The sequence below is a fragment of the Ptychodera flava genome, unplaced genomic scaffold (genome assembly GCF_041260155.1).
Source record: "Ptychodera flava strain L36383 unplaced genomic scaffold, AS_Pfla_20210202 Scaffold_59__1_contigs__length_806204_pilon, whole genome shotgun sequence".
NCBI classification, from domain to species: Eukaryota; Metazoa; Hemichordata; class Enteropneusta; family Ptychoderidae; genus Ptychodera; species Ptychodera flava.
In genome coordinates, this window is record NW_027248381.1 from 495,290 (window position 1) to 516,075 (window position 20,786).

Below are 20,786 nucleotides of genomic sequence, written 5' to 3' on the forward strand. Positions count from 1 at the left end.
AATACGCCAGATCGGAAATTGCGGGTCTACTTTGAGAGAAAATATTTGAAAGGTCAATTAAATTCACGTAAATGAACTTAAACTTTTTACAAAGATATTTCAGAAAATATTACTGCTGTAATATTTGTTGTTGTTCACAATTTCCCTATTGTCAATGAAACAAGGGGGTCTGAACGCACGTTAGGCATTTTCGAACATGAGTTTTTACTCTACAGCTGTAAGTTGCAAACTTTACGCATATATATATATATATATATATATATATATATATATATATATATATATATATATATATATATGGTGACTTAATGCACCAACGGCAAATAAAATCTACAGTGATAAAATAAATTAATAGGTATTTTCTGAAAGTTGTTTTGTTAATAATTATAAAGTTGATCTTCCCTTCTGTTCTTCTTAGGACTACCTTGTAAATACTACAGGCGCAATGTTCCTAGATATCTGTAAGTCTACTGGACTGCGAATTGTTAACGACAGCCTTAATAAAGTGATAATGTTACAGTTGGAAGTGACTCAAGATGTAGTGTTATCGATGAATTGCTATCACTAGCATGTCATTTTTCATAATTGTGTCGGTTTTATGTTGGTTGTGTAGATGCATCTGATCAAAACCCTCTGGTTTTTGACATTTTAATTGACTTTAACCGTAATTATTCTCCTCTTCCCTTTATTTCTTATTCGAATTCTACTGAAGTGCCCGAAATCAAAAGAACCAAGAAAGACATTCTTGATGGTATCGGGACTTTTTAGAGTCAAAGTTCACGCAGATGAAGTCTATTAAATTTTTGAAAACAAAGTAATGATGGAGCAGCAGATTGCTCGTTGTCAAAGATTAAATCTGTTGTCAATTAAAGGAACACAAACAAAGGTGACCTGAACAGCACCGTGAGACATCTACTGACAATTTATGGTATGATGCGAAATTTAAGAAGTTGGAGCTCACTGTTAACTCTATACCTAATGCCTGTAGGAATAATAGATCAGTTGATAATCTGAATACCACAATTATAGATTATAGGGAATTTATCAACCATAAAAGTAAAGCTGCAAGCAGTGTTGATGGGGTCCAAGCAGGTACAGGCAAATTTGTTATATCAAGGTCAAAGCTAAAAATGGTCGCATGACATGTAGGATGTGGCGCAACAAGGTCCCCAATCCTACCAAAGATGAATGGTATAACACGTATGGCTACTGATTTACAGGTATATGTGTGAAATCAAGGTCAAAGACCATCCTTGTCACATGACCTTTTGACAAAAATATTTGCTTCCATACATATCGCTATGGACCAAAAATACGACCTCCAGCTTTATCGGGTAATTCAGCATAAGATATGTGCATAATGAATGAAGTACATGAAGTGGCACCATCAGGTCCCAAATCCTGTTGTTGTTACTGATTCATAGGCATATTTGCTAATTTGAGATCAAAGGTCTTCCTCGTCATATGACGTTTTATCAAAAAAGCTCTTCCCCTTACTTATCCATAGATACCAAAAGTCCGACAACTACACTTTTCAGCATCTTCGACGCGCTGAGATGTTTATAAAGAATAGCAGCGCGAACTGAACTAGACAATCGCTGAAACTTGCCTCATGAAATATGGTGTCATTTTTACTATCGGCTTTGTCGGCTTTATTTATTTTCAAGTATTTTAAGCTACAATAATTACGTAAATTAAAAAATTGCAAAATATTTTGACCAAAATATGTACGATGAAATATCAGTTGCCATGGCGTTTCATGTGTCGTCTGCATTAAGCCGAAGTTGAGAGTACATCATGCCTGACCAGCGTTTCTCAGGTCTTCTTGAGGAAGAGCAGTTTTATTACCCAGATGGTCAATCTACTCTCAAGAAAATCCTGTGGCTGGACGTTTATCGTCAAGAAAGTGCAAATGGGCTAACATTGCAACGTTAGCACAACACCAAGCCTACACCGATATCACCATATTATCATGAGAACAGTGGCAGCAACAACAATACCGGTATCAACGAAAAGTATGGCAATTTTCAATTGTCAAATCAACAAATGGATGAATTTATGAAAACATCAAATTCCAAAGAGTAAATCAGTTTTGAAAATTTGCTATTCCCACGATTTGCCCTCGATTGATTTAGAGTATAGGAGCGTTACAGCTTCGGCCACCGGGTGCACCGGCCACGGCTCGATTTGGACGTCTTATCTTGAGATTAACTGGAAAGGTACACCCCAACGTAAGTTTAACTGAATGATTAAGTACCATATGACCCTCGGGAAAGTGACATAGAAACGTCACATGCATTTATTCATTCGACAAACAACAGTAAATTTTCTTCACCACATAATAAATTCCGTACATTTTTGATCGGAATCGAATTTGCAGCGTAGGGCTGCAGCGAAGGTACCCAGCTGTCAGGTGTAGCCTAAAATCGAAAGTCGTCTAGGACAACAGAGTAAGGTATCTATCTGAAAACTTTTGAGGTATCTACGGGCAAGATATGTACGAGTTGATACGTTGAACACCTGTAACGACCCGTCATGACCGGCCACGTAGTTTTGTGTCACAGCGGAATTTCTTGGGTTAACAAAAAATGTGGGCTTGTAAAGGTTTGAAAGCCACGACACCTCCTAGAAAAAAACCTACTGTTTAATAATGTTGTTGCCTCCCCTTCAGAAATATATTTGAAAAATTTAAATAACTGTAGTTGTAATAGTATGGCTATCCAGCAGTAGCACTGTACTGGCCCATGGCTGATGTTCTTTCGCGTACCGAAGGCGCAAGACAATGATTGGCATTCTCTCTTGACCGAAACCATATATCTGATCGGTAAATAGGCATTGTGTATCAAAATTTCAGCTTGATTTTATTTACGAATGAAAGTACTCAATAAATCATTATTGCGACGAAATTGTACAATCTTCAACAATAATTTTGATCCATCCATAACAAACGAAAAGTGATAAATCTAATGAGCCACGAAATTTTTGTCGACCCGAAGGCTAGAAGCTGTGCGGATCCACGAAAAACATGAGTCAATGATGACGTCAAACAAAAATTTCGAGGGATTACATAGATACATGCATAAAATTTATACATATATATATATATATATATATATATATATATATATATATATATATATATATATATATATATATATATATATACATATATATATATATATATATATATATATATATATATATATGAACAGTAATTAGTATATCATTAGGGGTTCTAGATTGTTCTCTGATATAACCATTTAAGTATAAATACAGGGGCTGCACAGTTCTTTCAGTCAGACATTCGGGATCGTATCACTGACATGTTATTTGAAGACTTTGGGATCACTCCAGCAGTGTTGATTGCAAGAATTTTCAAGACCTTCACAGCCACGTTTGATTTATACTGTAGACTTTGCAGGGATACACCTCAAGCCCGCAAGCTAAGGACTGCTCACTCATCGGTGTGTCTCACTGTCTGGCTCAACTCTGGATCTTTGTGCCATCTCAGCTCAGAAAAGTAGCCTGTAAACTATTACAGATAGTAGGTTATCCCTTGACTTAGAGATTAGTTTTATTTTGTTGTAATACATTTTTTCAAGAAAATCGCTGACTTCACCGTTTTTTTCTTACGTAACAGAATTAAGGACTCATCTTGGATCGAACATTTCGAGTTATTTGAAAACATTTCGCCAGCTTTTACCAACTACTATATATTGTGAAGTCAGCAAAGTTTCATTATGGAGGAATTCAAGCCAGACGAATTTATGTAGGACCTTGATCATGAAATATTTTATTCCCTCAGAAAAGAGAACCTAATTGCACTTGCCTTTTTCCTTAAAGTAGCAGTTAAAAGATCTATGCCCAAGAAGAAATTTAGTACAATATTGTAAATCATTTAGCCAGAGAAATTCACATTATGTTGTCAGTAGAGAAGGCTTCAGATTTTGATTTTATGAAGGAATTAATCCTCAAGGGTTTTGAGTCAGTGTCGGATGCTTATCAGCAGAAATTTAGGGACTGTGTACTGGCTCGGACAAAGGAACAATTATTTGATCGTTGGTGTTCTTCAGAGAAGGTGTGTCAAGATCATGCAAATCCTTTCGATTAAGGAATTTAAAAGGTACATCTGAAGTGACATCAAAAAGATTATCAATGAACAAAAGGCAGATACATTAGTGGCTGGTCCACGTTTGACCGATGACCATTCATTGACCAATAAAATTAATTTGTCAGCAAACCATCCCAGTCCGCTTCGTACCGAAACAGCGCAGGGAAATTTAACTCCTTCTTTTCATCTAAGAATTTCTCAAGGGAGAGTAGAAAATCAAATGACAAAGATTCATAGAGTTCAAGTAACACTCCTACGTCATCAGTTCCCAGGTCTTAATCCTATCTCAATGCTATTTCTTGTCATTATTGTAAGAAGAGTGGCCATTAATGTCAGATTGTCTCAAACTGGAAAGAAAACGTGTAGGTCAGATTGGTCAAAGTGGATCTAAGGCCTGCGGCTTTATTTCTTTTTCATCTCAACTTGAGTCTAATAATGTGTGTGCAACACATTTTCTGAGGTTATAACCCTCTTATCCCGAGAACAATATTGCTTTGACCCTTGTCGTGACATCCGGACCCCAGGAAAATGTTTTGATACTTGTGTGATTCACCTTTAACGGTAATTTGGGACCAAACTGGGGTCCCTTCATCAGTCGCTTGAATGGTTTTTTACTCCCACCTTTTTAGTTTAACATTAACCATTGTTTATTAAAATGACAGTGCTTGAACCTTTATGTCGTGGTCTGACTGTTAAGTGGTTTGTTGCTCAGACCCTTCATTTCAATTATTCTCATGTTTGAGTTCTGCTTGCAAGTGGATGCCTCTTTGTTAACTTCTTTTCTGATACAGGATATTTCTGTTATTCTGTAATCTTGTTGAAGTTTTCGTGTAAATAATGAGGCTAGTTTTCAATCGGATTCGAACCCACAACATACGGCATCAGTCGCCTAGCTGAGAGGCCACAGAGAAAACCGCTCGGCTAAATCTCCACTCCCAAAAAAGGGTGGTTCAATAGCCGGCTAAGTTGTTACATTTTTCTGACTGAGACCGCTCAACACGTTGTAGAGTTCGTGAAGCACTCACGCACGCATGCTCACTATCATACATCGCACATACACACTTTATCGAAGCGAAGAAACGAATTTCATCGCTTTAACTGGGCGAACGATAACCTCGGGGACAATTCTGTCCACCAGCAGAGTTACCAACCCAGGGTAGAAAATACGGCTAGTTTTCAATCGGATTCGAACCCACAACATACGGCATCAGTCGCCTAGCTGAGAGGCCACAGAGAGAACCGCTCGGCTAAATCTCCACTCACAAAAAAAGGTTGGTTCAATAGCCGGCACTTGACCCTTTTTAGGAAGTCCATGTTGTTGTTGCATTTGTAAGCATATCTGAAGAACCCACCTTTAATAAAGCCTTTGAAATTGTTGTTTTGGTGGCAGGAACTTCTTTATACATATTGGAACGTGTCAGTCGGTTTTATGCTGGTTTTGACCAGTAAGTCAAGTTTGAGATTTTGTTGATAAAATATTCAAGCATGAATTTGAATGTAGGATGCAGGGTGTTGCACTTCCCGACAAATGTTAGAAGTTCACGTTCTATTCTTGAGCAAATAGTGGAAATGGCGTCTCTGAAACATTTCAATAGGAATATTTGATCAAAGTTGACATTTAATGTAATTTTTTGTATTACATGAAAAGTGATGACAATTATTTTACATGAGGCTGGCGAGCCAATTGTGCCTCCACAGAGCTGTTGATAGTGTTCTCTGGTGAATCCATTGTGTTTTAGAATAATTGACAGTAGGGCTTTCATGTATTTTCTTTAAGGGAGGGGGTTATCGTGTGTGTTTAGTGATGCTATTTTAGAGTCCATCGCCACAATCCCTGCGATTATCACTGCGTTCATGTCTTCATGCCATTAATATAGTCTATTGATTTGCTTGGACGCCTGCGATCGCCAAGCAGCTGGCATCTTTTACGACGAAATTAAAATATATATACCTTTAAAACATGCAATAGCAACATTCCTTCCAACAATTTTGCGCATTTTAAACTTAGTGACTGGATAGAAATAAAAGGGGTAGGGGTTTTTGTTTGTTTTTGGGGGGGGGTGCTTATTTCCAGCAAGCAATTTAAAGGGGTCATGAAATTTCACGCATGCTCTACATGGAGGTTTAATTTTCGTGTAAGTATTAGAAGCAAAGATGTGGCCGATATAGTGCTTCGTCCATAAATATCAAATCATAATAAAAAGATTCTATTTGGCAGACTGGTAGCAATTTTCTCTTAAAAAGCTGGTCATATTCTGTACTTTTATATTTTTATAATTTTTGTAAATGTACTTTGCTGGAAGTTGGTTGGTGTCAGGTGTATACAAGAAATTTGATTTGGGATTTCACAGAAAATGTAATCATACAAGGTAGTCTGATGAGAAAATTATGACCAATATTTTTCCAACATAAAACTAGCAATACTTGCTCATTTATAGGCATTGTATAATTGATATAAATGTACTTGATAGCCTAAGATGGTTACATGTACATATGTGTACAAAAAAACAAACTTGATTTTGGAATTTAATCGAAAATGTAGATGGAATATAATGGAAGTCTATGACAAGACTGTGAATATTTTTTCAATATAAAACAAGCAATATTTGTTCACATATCGACACTTGACATAATGCACTTAATAAGAATAGGTTCGTTAAAAGTACATATGTGTACAAGCAATTTGACTTCGGAATTTCAACGAAAAAGTGGATCTACTATATATGGAAGTCAATGACAATACTATGAACGATTTGCTTCGAACATAAAACCAGCAATATGCTTTCATTTATAGACTTTGGATAATTGATGTCAAGGTATTTAATTAGAATAGGGTGGTTGCAAGTGCATGTGAGTACAAGAAATTTGAATTTGGAATTTCATCAAAAATTTTGATTCACTATACATGGGAGTCTAAGAGAAGAAATTGAATATTTCTACAATACTAAACTGACTAAATATGTGCGTTTTCAGTGTTTTACAATTGATAGGGATGTACCGGACCGCAATACGGTGTTTGAAAGTGCAGATATGAACAACAAATATGATATTGGAATTTATCATACACGCTATGCCTGTTTTACCATTCTCCTATTGTTTAGAGGGTACTGATATGGACCCTTATTTTACATGTTAAAACACAAATTATATTTTCAATGTACCGAACTACTTACAGCTACGCCTACGCTTGACCTTCTCTGGTATGTTCATACGTACATAAAACAGTTGAGCGAATAGGATATGACACTCCAAAACGTCACTGATAATTACGGTCCAAATTTTGTTGTTTGCAGTAAGTTCATTGGTATTGCACTTGGGTACAAGTACAGTTGTACCAAAAACATACAAACAAACGCATTGAAATTTGTACGTATAGTGACCGACACTTGTCATCGTTTACGGCCAGTCCCATGCGGTGCAGCCCTTTTATGTCGTCTAGTCTACGCTGCTGAAGATTACGGTCCCGGTCGACAGTGCATCATGATAGAACCGATATACGACAAGTTTCCTGTTGACGACTTTAAGTATCTCGGTGGTGAATTACATTCTCTACAGCCATAAATGAGCTACAAAATTCCAACCTCACTGAAATACTCGCGATAGAGAAGTTGCACGTATTATATTTCCGATTTGTACAGTGAGATTCAAAAGTCATGATGGTGTCCGGTGCGGGTTGCGGATACAAAGTAAGACACTGGAGAAAGTCAAACTTTCGCTTAGGTTGTTAAAAGAAGTTCAGTTCTATTTAGGCAACCAAGCCGTAACGAAAATATACAAGTAGACGGTGTAAACACTTTTGAAATGTTTTATTCGTGCAATAACAAAATTAAAATGAACGAGTTAACACTCTATATAGTGTACTCACTTAACGTTTTCCCTATTCCTCTCACAAATTCCTTTCTAAGGTGATAAATTCGGCATATTAGACTTCTAAGGACATGTACAGTTCTTGGAGGTAAACTGACCGGCACGGCTGCTATATTCAGTTTGCATTCATAGATATCGCACAGCTGTTTGCTCTATACTCTCCGCTGTTCCTACGTTATCGAGCTTGAAATCGAAAGCTGATGCAGTGCGAGTATTTTGCCCCGATTTTGGCGGGCCTCAAAACTTTCGCGAGGGGATTAGGTTGGGATTCAAAACACGAAAACACAATCAATTTACACACTTAACCTATGTTTGATATCCATCGCCATTCTAAACTTAAACAAACCTTCTCCAAATCGTGAAAACTTGTGTCGACATCTTAATATTTAAATTGTTCGCTTAAAAAACCCTCCCTTGAAGTAAAATGGCCAACAAGCGGGATAATATCATGAAGCGAATACGGTTGCCATCTCTCCTTAGCAACCAACTTTCTATGAATACAGCGAGGAGCACGTAAAACCGATTTCAATCGATTTCGTCGCTAATTTCGGAACGTCCGTAGGAATATAGTCACAACCAAAGCATTTATGCATGATAAAGGGGTTATTACACGAAGTTTTGTCGATACCGTGATGTGTCCGCATGTGTCCGCATTTTGACACGATTTTTATTTTATTTTTTTTTTAAATTTTATTTAAAGAGGGTAAACATCCTAAACAGGAAACCTGGTTAGCACTTTTGAAGAGTCACTATATTTCGCGCAGTGTCATTTTGGAAAAAAAAACACCGCCCTCCTGTGATTTGTGTGTAGATTCACACTTTGTTCGTTTTTGGTTCTCTCTTTCTTAGTATCGTAATACCTTTTATCTTATGTTTTGATTAGGCTGCAGGCAAATCCTGGTAGAGCTATAGGTGGTAGCATTTACCTTAAGTGGATTAAATTAAATACAATTGCACTATACATCTCTGACATCAGTTGAAAGTTTTTAGACAATGTTCTTCCAATGTAATATTATGACCGCATTCTTATTTCCTTAAAATCAGATAATGCATCTGCAGAAGATCGACGGGATCTCTTACGCGAATTAGCGATTATGCTATCATTAAATGCTAGTCATCCTAATGTGGTCAAGTTACTTGGATGTTGTACGAAGAGAGGTAGTAATTTTATGTTATATACGGCAAAGTATTCGCCTAGTTTGTAAAGAAAATACAATTTTATTGTACGTTTCTAATATATTTCGTCACTGTCAACAACTAGCCTTTATTGTTTAAACCAGACTTAGCAATAACATTTGTCTATAGTCGAAAGTCTAAACATTTGTAACTGCTTGTGCCAAATAATGTTATCAGAATATGCCTTATGCCGATACTTTTCAATCGAATTTTACCTTTCTACGTAAATGTTGTCGGCATCTTTCAAAACTCTATTTTTTATTATAGGTGCATTTCTATATACCGGCATTCGTCTTATGTTTTATAAAACTAATATCGTCTTTTCTAAAAGTATCACCTTTCTTCTATATTTGTTTCAGATCCTATTTATATTGTAGTTGAGTTGGTACAGAATGGTAGTTTACAGGATTATCTTCTGGGCAACAGATCACCAGGACTTTATCAAAATCTTCATCCAAACAGCCGTAACATGACAGCAGTCGATCTCCTTCAGTTTGCATGGCAAATCGCTAGAGGAATGTCTTTTATTTCATCAAAACAGGTACTTCATAATGTAACCGAACGATGACTGTTTTTGCATATGCATGATAAATCATAAGCATAGAGAATAATCTTGTGAAATTAACATTCACATTTTGTTTCATAACTAACCATTTGAGGTTTTTGTGCATGTATAATTATATCAAAGTATACGTCCTTCACAAGTATTACAGAAATAAGTAAATATAATGACCATGTGAGTAAACACAGTCGTATTTCTTTAAAGGGAAGTACTACGAATTACGTCAAAATTAAGTTGTGGTGTCATTTTCTTGAAACTTTGCACAAATATTCTTGGAAGTTGTGCAAGTGCAAAAATGAAATAAAAATGGGGGTCACCTCGCTCGTTTCCATGGAAACGGACGTTAAAATGGCGCCGTTAGAAATGAATAAAAATGATATAATTTACTTAAACTAAAGAAAGCAATTGTAAAACGCTTAGCAAATGAGTTAATTTTAATAAATACCAATACTTAAGATCCATATCTATCGAATTAATAGTTTTCATGATGTGTGTGAAGAAATTTTAACATAAGTATCGATTACAAAATGACGATATCGAAATTATATCACTACATATTTTCATACTTTCTTTCTCTTCCTGTTGCTTTGAATGGTGTCATTTTGACTAAACTTGGCGAATAAACTCCTGACATAATACCATTTAGTTTACACTTTTAATAAAAGGGTGTTACCATGCTACTTTTTACAGTATCTCCAGGTGAATGGATAATTTGCGCCATATAAATGGGAGAGAAATGTTAATATTTCGCTCATATTGAATAAAACCACGCTTCCTAGGGGGGTCAAAATATGACAAGGTTATAGGTCACATGTATTTTTAAGAGACTGGGTCAAAACATTAGGTAAAAGCGCAATTTCAACAATGACAGGTGATTTTAAATACATGCACTACAAAATAACCCATTTGCGGCAGGCTGGAGTTAAATCTGCGCAGAAACGTTCTAAATCGTGTGCGCGTCCGAATTCGTCGCCCTTCACCTTAAAGGGACATTATCGCCATCTGTTAACCCTTTTTCAGTAATATTGTTGCAAACGAGCAGTTTATGATGTTGTTCGACTTATTGAAAGATCTTTACAAACGGTCGACCATAGACAACTTTCATCCCGTTTGCCTACACTGTACAGAAAATCCTCGGATCACGGGTTAAAAAAGGACTGGTTATAACCCCAGAGTTAACAAGCGTTGACCAAACCGTTGTTCTAACCGCTATGCAAGTATCCCCGTGAGAAAAAAATGCACAACGTGAAAGGTGGAGGGCGCAGTGTTGCAGTTTCAGGATTCCCTACTGCCGATGTAGTTTGCTCCGGTTACATTTTGATGGACAGATTTTCATGCAGACCATGATGACAATCCTGCTTTGCTGCAACAGAGAACGTTTTTGAAATGGGAATTTCAAATGCCCAAATGCCTATACAAGCTGCAACAGTCGTGAAGCCGAAGACAGGGCCTAATTGCGGAAATTTTCGTCTCGTTTTACCTCCTTGTTGACTTGCCTAAAGCCTGTGGGCATAGAAATGTTAAAACAGAGTAAAATGTAAGAATAAACTTCAGCAGACTGTAATCTTAGTGTTGAGCGAGGTGATCGCAAAATTGAAGTAACATACTTTGGCGACTGACGTGTCAATTTTAGGGTGACCACCAGTAACTGCGAAACGACTACTCCTCTACTCAAACTAGATACCAATCGGTCTCACCTCTCTGGTCTGAATCGTGGTCGACCGCAAGCCAATGCATCGATACGAAAGCGTGCTCAGGTCTGGAAGAGCGCTGGTCAGATTCGCGGACATCGGTCGTTGAAATAATATCAAATGCGCCTTAGAACTTGGAGCGCATCGACATCGGGTTGCAAAGTTCCTAATATACTTTCCCGGTCCTCTCGTGAATACGTCATACGATACTGTCTCAATCCAGAGACAGTACTCCTATACTAAGATTTCCTCATTTGTTCTAAGGTAGATCTAAATGAAACAACGGTGAGATAAAGGACTTCGGCCCGATAAAAGTGTTTCACTCTAGCCAGACTCTATGTTTGACCCCTAGTTTCGACCGAACAAAAATGTTCTGCAGTGACAGTACAGGATACATGTCTCAGGGAATGTATACAGTTCTGTGTTTGCAACCGTACGAACGCAAAATTGTAGCGATAAACGATATGTTCGTGTTCGAAGCATGAATTTTACGGTTTTCACGGCAACGATTAAACGGACGAAGTCGTCGGAACTGCGCTCAAAGGTCGTATGGGACCCATACGACCCATGGCAACAATGTATCCAAGGCACAATGGTGATTGATGAAAGTTAAAACATGTCTGTCATAATCTATCATCGTATAATTTAAATGTTGCAGCTATGATGATGAGGTGCATCTTGATATCGTGCACGAAATACATTGTTTGTAAACAAGAATCTTGCACAGGCGCAGTTCCGACGACTATATCCCTTTAATCACGACCGAATTCCTGTAATCTTTGTTTGTGTTTGTTTAGCGGTATTTGATTTCGATAAAGCGCCGTCACTGTCACTCAGCTAGTCAGTGCCACTAGGGCGACTGCTGCCGTCTCAAGTCTCTATCATCGCGATGTACTTACTTTTGGTGCGAAATGCCATTCAACTGATACAAATAATTACACAATGCACTGAGAAGTCCCTCTTTCAATAGCATTCGAAGCGATCTTGTGTGCCGAGAGGAAATTCACATCGTGAGCATTTTTGGATCGGGGGTACCCGGCGCGGTAACATAATGATGTCACTGACGCTACACCGTGCACTGCACCGCCCGAGTGCGATGTTTCCAAGGTCAACAAGTGATCCTGTCGTGTTTGAAAAAACAACGGAATGGCAAGAAAATGCCCTAAAAATCTTAAAAGTCGACGAAGAGTTAGGTGAATCAAGATTTGCTTAGGATGAAATGCAAATAAAATGTATTACTCTGTACCTGTTACACTATCAACACAGCAATCGTATGCATCGTTTAGTTTTATTATGGACCCGTCGATTTATTTTTGTTTTACAGTCCGAGTCATTCTATTGTGAAATCAAACTTACAAGCAAATGCCCTGTTTAGTTTCACTATTTCACAGTAAATTTTAAGACTTGTATTTGTTTATGCCTGGTCTCCTCGATGTCCATTGTGCTGATGTTAGTATGAAGGTCACAAGCCGCTCACGTTCCAGCTCTAGGTTGACGGTTGATGTAAAGTAGTATGCGTAATGTTCGTTAGGGGTGGCCCATATGATTTCGGGTGGGGGGGATGGAGGATTTTCGAAAACAAATTGTTGCCTGCAAAATAAAAAATTGTACCTGCAGAAGGAAAGAGAACAAATTGCTTCTAGGAAGGCTGCAAAACAATTTGCTGTGATGCACCCTTGGGTGGAAGACCAGCATTCAGTGGTCTGGAAAAAGAATCTTTGAAAACAGAATTATAATGTCTTTGCAGCTGCCGCCTACGGCGGCATTTTTGAATGATCTACAGAAGCGGAAACCTCTTCTCAGCAGCATGAATCACGGTCCTTCTGTGTGGAGTGACAGTGTATACAGAGGGACCGTAAATGAATGTGGTTTTGTATTCTGCTGCTGCACTCCCCGACTGCAATGTTATAAATGCAATACTGCAAGTTTTGGAATTAACGTGAGAATGTTTGTCAAGTCCACAAAAGAGATTGAAATCAATAAACAAATAAATTTCATTGTAAAGTGGTAACACTTTATTAATAACAGGACTCATTATACCTGCAAGATTTTGACACGTAGTCTGTGGACCTACTATGAAGGGTTGAAGGAAAGCCCAAGAGAAGGCAGCGGTTTGCAGCAGTACTCAAACCATTCAGCACCCTCTTGATTTTTGACAAGTCATGTGCTTACATCAGCCAGTAACATTGGAAAGGTTGCATAAATTGGATATGTGAAGACATGGGATATTTCCACACAATAAAATGTTAAAAACGGCTCGATTTTACAAGATGCGGTTGAATCATTTTTTATTTTGAAAAAAATGCCTTAATTCTACTAGTCAAAAATTGCTTTGAAGCAACCTCTAGGGAATAAATTTGCTGCGGGGAGTGTAAAAAACGTGTCACCACACCCATTTCCTACAGCCTCCTCCCAGAAATCAAATGGGCCACCCCTTATATACTGAGGTTCAAACATGGAGGTTGGTTCAATTCGCGCGGACGCCCTTACACATATTGAAGCTTGTCGTAAAGAGCAAGATGGTGGTTTTTACATATCCATGAAGTATATTGTCACCATGTGAAGATCCTATTGATTTGACTGGGGATTTGAGTCACCGAAAAAGTTAAAAAAATGTCAAAAGACAACGATAATGTCCCTTATAACATCAAAGTACCAATGAAGTTGAGTATGTTGTGAAAAGTTGAGAAAAACGTCGGACGAAAAGATGATTTAAGAAAAAAATCGAAAACACGGCATGACATTTTTCATCACACCTGTTTTGTCGTTTCATATTCGAGGAAAAACACTCAAGGCAATAAGTTAAAGCTAGTATTGTCAGTATCCACGTTGTATTAACATGAATTTATGTTTACTAGTGTATCCACAGGGATCTGGCGACAAGAAACATCCTTCTGGACGAAAACAAGTGTTGCAAAATATCAGATTTTGGTTTAGCCCGGGACGTTAGCGGATTCTGTGTATACGAACGAATGTCACAGGTGCTGAAATTTCATATAAACAGTTTTACTCACTTGGAAATTTGCTTGTTGTTTTACACACTATTATGTACTCTACAATCATTACAAAAATGTATGATACTGAGTTCAATAATCGTTGCTGTCATTCTCTTGCACTCTTTCTGCATGATGTTCCGCATGATCGTCACTGATTTCAACAAAACAGTCTATTATGATTGACTCAGCTCAATGAAAGAAAGTCAAATAAAGTCAAATGATTAATGGACTTCCAAATACAAATAGCTTTAAAAGCTGCATGTTTAATGACGTTTTAAGGGTCGTTTGCCGTTACGATGGATGGCTTTGGAGTCCCTCATAAGCTCAATTTACACGACGAAGAGTGACGTATGGTCCTACGGAATTGTGCTATGGGAAATTGTTACTCTTGGTGAGCTTACTTATATTCGTGACTATCCTACTCATATGATATTGAACAGAAAACCAAACACTTTAAAGGGACATTAGCTGTAACTTTTGATTTATTTTTCACTAAGCTGTTTCAATGTATCAACTACAGAATTTTACTATAATCCGATCATCATGACAATGCCCGGTGTCCTGCTTGCCAACACAGCCTGTATATGTGAAATGACCATTGTTATTGTTAATAAATGTATTCTAGTCCGGACCTGAATACAAAATTTAAACAATAACAATGCAGATTATACTCATATAGGGTATATTTATGAGCTAAATATTAGGAATTTCTCCATGGTTCAGGTATTCAAACCAGAAACTGCAGATGATACACAGAACAAACAAAATTTAAAAAATGACCAAAGTTACAGCTAATGGATCTTTAACGGAGGCTGGCCGAAATACATTGGAGCAAAATCCCAAACCTTAGCCTTTTACTTCGAAGGATTATCAATCCTTGAGCAAATTAGTTACATTTCTTGGTACATCATTCACAGAGAATTATTCGACTGGTAGTTCAGGACAATATTACATTAACACGATATCAATTACAGGTAAATTATATTTAACACCCGATGATGTTTTCGCTATTTTATCAACGAAAACAGCCACATTTTATTATCCACCTTACGTATGTTAGAATACAAGACTTAAAGGCCATGTTTTCAAAATGAGTGCATGGCATATCTGCATAATTTTGGGAGCCAAAAAGAAAATTTGATTGTATGATACAAACAAGACTCAAATCTTTAAAAACTACAACGTCACATCTTACGAAGCTTTAAATATTCATGTTTAAGGTAGATCGCGCCTCGGGGACAGATATTCGGACTCTCAAAGTTTTACAATTCTCTTCTGATATACCACTTGTGGAGGTTCATTTAAAAGCTATTGGTATAAGAAAACTTTTCACCGGCTTTGTTTTTCAAAAATCGAAAGTATTATTTTTTCTTCATAGAGTTAACACAGGGATGGCGGCCATTTTGAATTTTATATATTTGTAGATCTTGGGTTATTTGTTTCCCTAGTACCAAAATTTGCACGGTGACCCCCGATTTTCATTCTTCATTTAGTAAGAGAATGGCTGAAAGTTTCATTAACGAAAGTTTGAGCAAAAGTTTAAGTCTTTCATTTTCGAGGTGCATACTGCCTTAAAGCATTTTGCACAAATTTACAGGGTCAACACCATATGCTGCACTGTCGTCCAATCAAGTTATTAACATGTTGAGAGGCGGTAAAAGGATGCCAAAACCACGGCACTGCAGCGAAGAAATGTAAGTCACAAGCGTTCGTTGTTTTAACTACTCCGGATATTCTAAAATCTTCTATCTATGTCATGTAAACACACTAGTGGAGTTTATCACGATGACAAACTTTTGATATTTTTCGGGTCATCATCAAAAGTGAATCTAAAATCATAGTGATTATCACAATTATTTGTGAGGTCGTAAGTGCCGGTTAAAATTAATAGGCTTTGGCGTTTCTCCCTTTTTATTATTTGATTAAATTTGTTTGAAAAATATGTACCGTTCGGCGGCAAAGTCTTTTAAGTTTACAGTTTTTCTGTGTGCATAACCAGCCGACTCGTTATAATTGTTCATTGGTACATAGGCAGTCATAGTGTTGGACATTATTCAGCGGTAATTCTATGCCATTATATTCACTTGAAGAGAAGATAACTTTGATGTGATAAAATGATACAAAACGTTTGTTAAGAAAAAGTCGCTTTCCAAATGCTTCTTTTGTCTTCCAGGAATTTTAAATAGTTTGCTTTACATTACATTCAGTTACAGAATTATGCGCCAATGTTGGTATGACCAAGCCCACGCGAGGCCCACATTTTCGGAACTTTGTGTCAAAGTGGAAAAACTGATCAATAAGACATCAACGGTAATGTTCATCAGTTTTTGTGTCAGTGTGCAAGCAAGACCAGCTATTTTGTGTTCCTTGTTTGGCTTTTGAAAAAGGCTCGCAATATCATAATCTTTAAGTTTTGCAATATTTTACCTTTTAAGTACAATTTTGAGATTCGGTCGTATGACTAATTGTTATATTCTCCATGAAACGAAATTGTCGTTACAGTCGCGAGAAGAAAACCAAACAGTAATGAAAGCAAACATTCATTTTTACCTATTTATCTAGTGTTAAATATTACCATCACAACGTAAACTTACATTTTTTCTGCAGGTACATTTGAAGTTGGACGATTTTGAAAGTCACCTTTACGTCAATATACCGGTTGAAGAATGGCCGCATGGTGAAAAGATGTGAATTAACCTCCGAAAAATTTCTACCATTTTCATGAGCTGATATTCTGTTCTTTCAATCGTTTGCAATTTACAAATATACACCGGTTCCTGACAATCGCTATGTTTCATTGATGTGATCTGAAACACTTTGTGAGAGTTTAGAATTCAGTGATCACGTGTTTGCATGTCAGTATGCAGTTGTTGACTAGTAATATGTTTCGTCATGATTTCATACGGATTACCATAGTGTACAACGCATACCAAAGTCGCTGGAAGCGACCGTGCTCTCTATGTCACTGTCTTTGGAGTGCGGTGTCGAGGAGTAAATGTATTAAATCAACATTAAGAACTTTAATCTCACGTGTATTCGATCAACCTGAAAGTCGAAGAATTTGCATTGTAAATGGTCTTGTTCGTCCAACATCATTCCTTTCGCCATTAACGACATGTCTTGTCTGAGGCACGTCAACAGTATTTGAAACTCTCATTATGGCACGTTTTCTCTATTTTGTTTCTTTTGCCATTGGGTTGATGTTACATCGTGACTTAATTTACAACACATTTAAACTGGAAAATCGAAAAAAGTGTTTGTACTTTAGCATTTGGACTCTAAGTTGATCGATACTTTATACTATGGCGATAGTTTTGTAATCATCACTTTACTATGCCATTTAATGTCCTCGTGTGCATATTGCATTCTTCGATTTCTCCATAGAAATAGTCATACGTGTCTTAATTTTTTTTGTGAGGTGGAGCTGCACGTTGCCAACACAGGTTTTTCAAACCAATATTTCTCATCAAAATGAAAAGGAAATCCCCTTATACTATATATTTTCAAACAAGCAGAAAATTCAAAAATTAGCATGTTAGCAATAGTTGATATACATTTAGGATAGAAAACCTTAATTTTCGTAATAATGATAAGAATAACTTTAAGTTAAAAACTTGATACTAGTTTATTGAATTTAATATTTCACTTGAAAAAAGAGGATACGCAGAAAAAAAACTTGTATTTTGCATTATCTATCCTCATTTTTAAATGGTATGTAGGGGTTGAAAGACTGCCACACAAAAAACGTGATTAATATCATGGTAAGCAAAATTAAAATGGATCTTTTTCTAAACGTTAGAACTTTATTGCCGAGCAAAATAGTCAGTTTTTCGAATATTATTCAAAGAACATAATATGAAAATTTCAGAAAATTTAAAAAACCAGACCGGAGTTACATTGTTTTGAAATCTTGAAATTTGGAGAAAGGAGAAGCCAATAGGATGGTTCACATAAATTGGCATAAATTAACACTTTTTTCACATTCAACTTACGATTGCTTGATAAACTACAAGGTGAACTTAACCATTGTTTTTCTATTTGGCTGATAAATTACACAAAATTAAACGATTCTCTGCAAAAAAGTGATTTTGAGCAAATTCACTGTTTTTATGTATAGCGCCCCCTAAAAGCTGAACTGACGAGATATCAAAAATGGATCATAAAGTATTACTGCAAGGTAATCTTTCTTTTACACATTGCAATTGTAGAACTGCCTGCAATGAATATTTACCTGGCCTTACTCAAATGTAGCTGTGTTTTGAACTTTTTTGCTCGTCAGTGATATGTCTTACCAAGTTTTGAGAGTGTGTCTTCACTCCATAATGCACCTTCGCTAGCCCAGGGTGTCTCTTAGGGCAGGGACCCTCCCTCGACTTTAAAACAACGGAGACTATGCTAAGCCGACCTGACCAAGCCCTACGGACCGAACGAAGTCCATATTATAAATGGTGACATTTTATTATGCTGAGTTTGAAGCATAAGGTCGTACAGGATTTAAAATGTTTTGATTAGTATTTTCACTGGATTAACAAGAACGGATAGCATAGAATATGAATTCACCTACAACTTATGAGAGAAAGGGAGGGTTAGACTTCTACAAATCTACCAAAACAAAGCGTCATGTCTAAAATTAAGCTGCCCTTCCCTTACGGTATCCATGTTTCTATGATAACCTTAATACAGTGTACAGCTGTAATAGTCGTAATCTTCCCTGCTGGTATGACATCATCGGAGTCAATCATTTTCACTGGCAGTAATTCGCATCCCCTCTAACAACCGCCGTGTGGGGAGCGGTTTTGACGGTGCCTGGGTGTCGATATTTCAGTGATGGATTCCTGTTCAGAAAATATTTTATTCTGCGAGATTTGTATCCAGTATGATATAATTTACCCTTTTCTAGAATCTCTATGGCACATTTTCCATATTTGTGTCGGATTCTGTTCGAGCATTATGTGTTTCTCGCTGTTATTATGTGCCTGAAGTTTAGAAGTTTACGATCACATGACCTTTTCAGATTATACATTTACAGTTAAAGGTAACTTAAAAAGCAAATATAAATTAAATCTGTTATCATACAATAACGGTTCTGTTACACCACGCAACAGCAAAGTTCTTGGTCATAAGGCTGCATTTACAAACACCTCTGGAGGGGAAGTGGCAGGAAATAAAACTGCCAGAAGGTATTTGAAAACGGAATTTGGTATTCAATAAATTTTCAAGTCCCCCTTTGCAATGTCCATTTTTTCAGATTCCCCTGACATGTTGAAAAATTTTCAAGTCCCCCTGGAATCTCCCGCTTCCCCTCCAGAGGTGTTTGTGAATGCAGCCTAAATATCAAGGAGTATTATCTGACGTGAAAATCAGTTTCTTTTTCCCATTTACAATCTTGTATTTTTGCACCTTTAAGTTTTTAAGAAGTAAAATGATGTAACACTTTTTGTTTACGAGAAAAGGTCAAACAATACAAATGCATGCCAGTGTCATCTAATGTAGTATTATTTCTAAGTGTAGTACCAATTTGAAAAGGCGAATTTCATCAATCCTGTCTACTTAACAACGTTTTTATAATAAAATTGTTACTATTCGTTTTTATGGAGAGTTTGTTTCGTTTACTCGTCTTGGCTTGCTGCGAGGTACCAGGGGATCTTAAGTGTATTGACTACACGAGACGTTCAGACTTCGTTGATACTGCACAGTCTTTATATCCCGGTATAGACAAGCTTGAAAGTTGCCATCGATCAAGATGGGCTTTCCTCATAGTCAACATTGCTCGTTTTTCTATAAAATTCAACCATTGTAATTTTTAGTCTCTCCTGTCATTCATGTACATTTCCAGATTTTTACAGACTTATAACTTTACATTGCTCGTTTTCCTACACAATTCAACCATTGTAATTTTCATGTTCGTACTTTTTATTGTAGAAAACACCTGAAGAAGCTCTAAATTTAGAGCGAAACGTTGTGTTTGAGGTATAATAAATACGTTTGGAACCTAACAACCAGGTGTGGTAGTGTGTTTCAACCCAAGTTTCTTCTATCTTCACCCCACTCCACGCTCCACTGGGGATCACCTGAATTCCTACAGTTTCTTATATATATATATATATATATATATATATATAGAGAGAGAGAGAGAGAGAGAGAGAGAGAGAGAGAGAGAGAGAGAGAGAGAGAGAGAGAGAGAGAGAGAGAGATTGATATAGTGCCTGAGTCTGTGTGTCTGTGTGTCTGCGTTTGCTAGGCTCTTAAACTCTTTGAAAACAGTGTCATAATGTTGACATTAAGCCAACGTTGAAAACTAATCATATAGCTGTTTCCTTCGAATGGTTCTTTAGATGACCTGCCATTCGGAAGTACCATAAGCATTTGCTCAGTATGGAAGA

General features: G+C 37.0%; 1 protein-coding gene across 1 annotated transcript in view; it reads left to right on the top strand.

The window, feature by feature from the left end:
• The window catches only part of LOC139128562 (tyrosine kinase receptor Cad96Ca-like), a 66,716-nt gene extending 46,723 nt beyond the window's left edge, over positions 1–19,993 (top strand). Inside the window, exons 8-14 of the mRNA XM_070694320.1 lie at positions 9,023–9,136; positions 9,514–9,695; positions 14,266–14,388; positions 14,683–14,794; positions 16,001–16,097; positions 16,611–16,713; positions 17,011–19,993. Coding sequence (XP_070550421.1) covers positions 9,023–9,136; positions 9,514–9,695; positions 14,266–14,388; positions 14,683–14,794; positions 16,001–16,097; positions 16,611–16,713; positions 17,011–17,094 — 815 coding nt within the window. The 3' untranslated portion in view covers positions 17,095–19,993. The remainder of the gene's footprint in view (positions 1–9,022; positions 9,137–9,513; positions 9,696–14,265; positions 14,389–14,682; positions 14,795–16,000; positions 16,098–16,610; positions 16,714–17,010) is intronic.
• Positions 19,994–20,786: the final 793 nt, after the last annotated feature.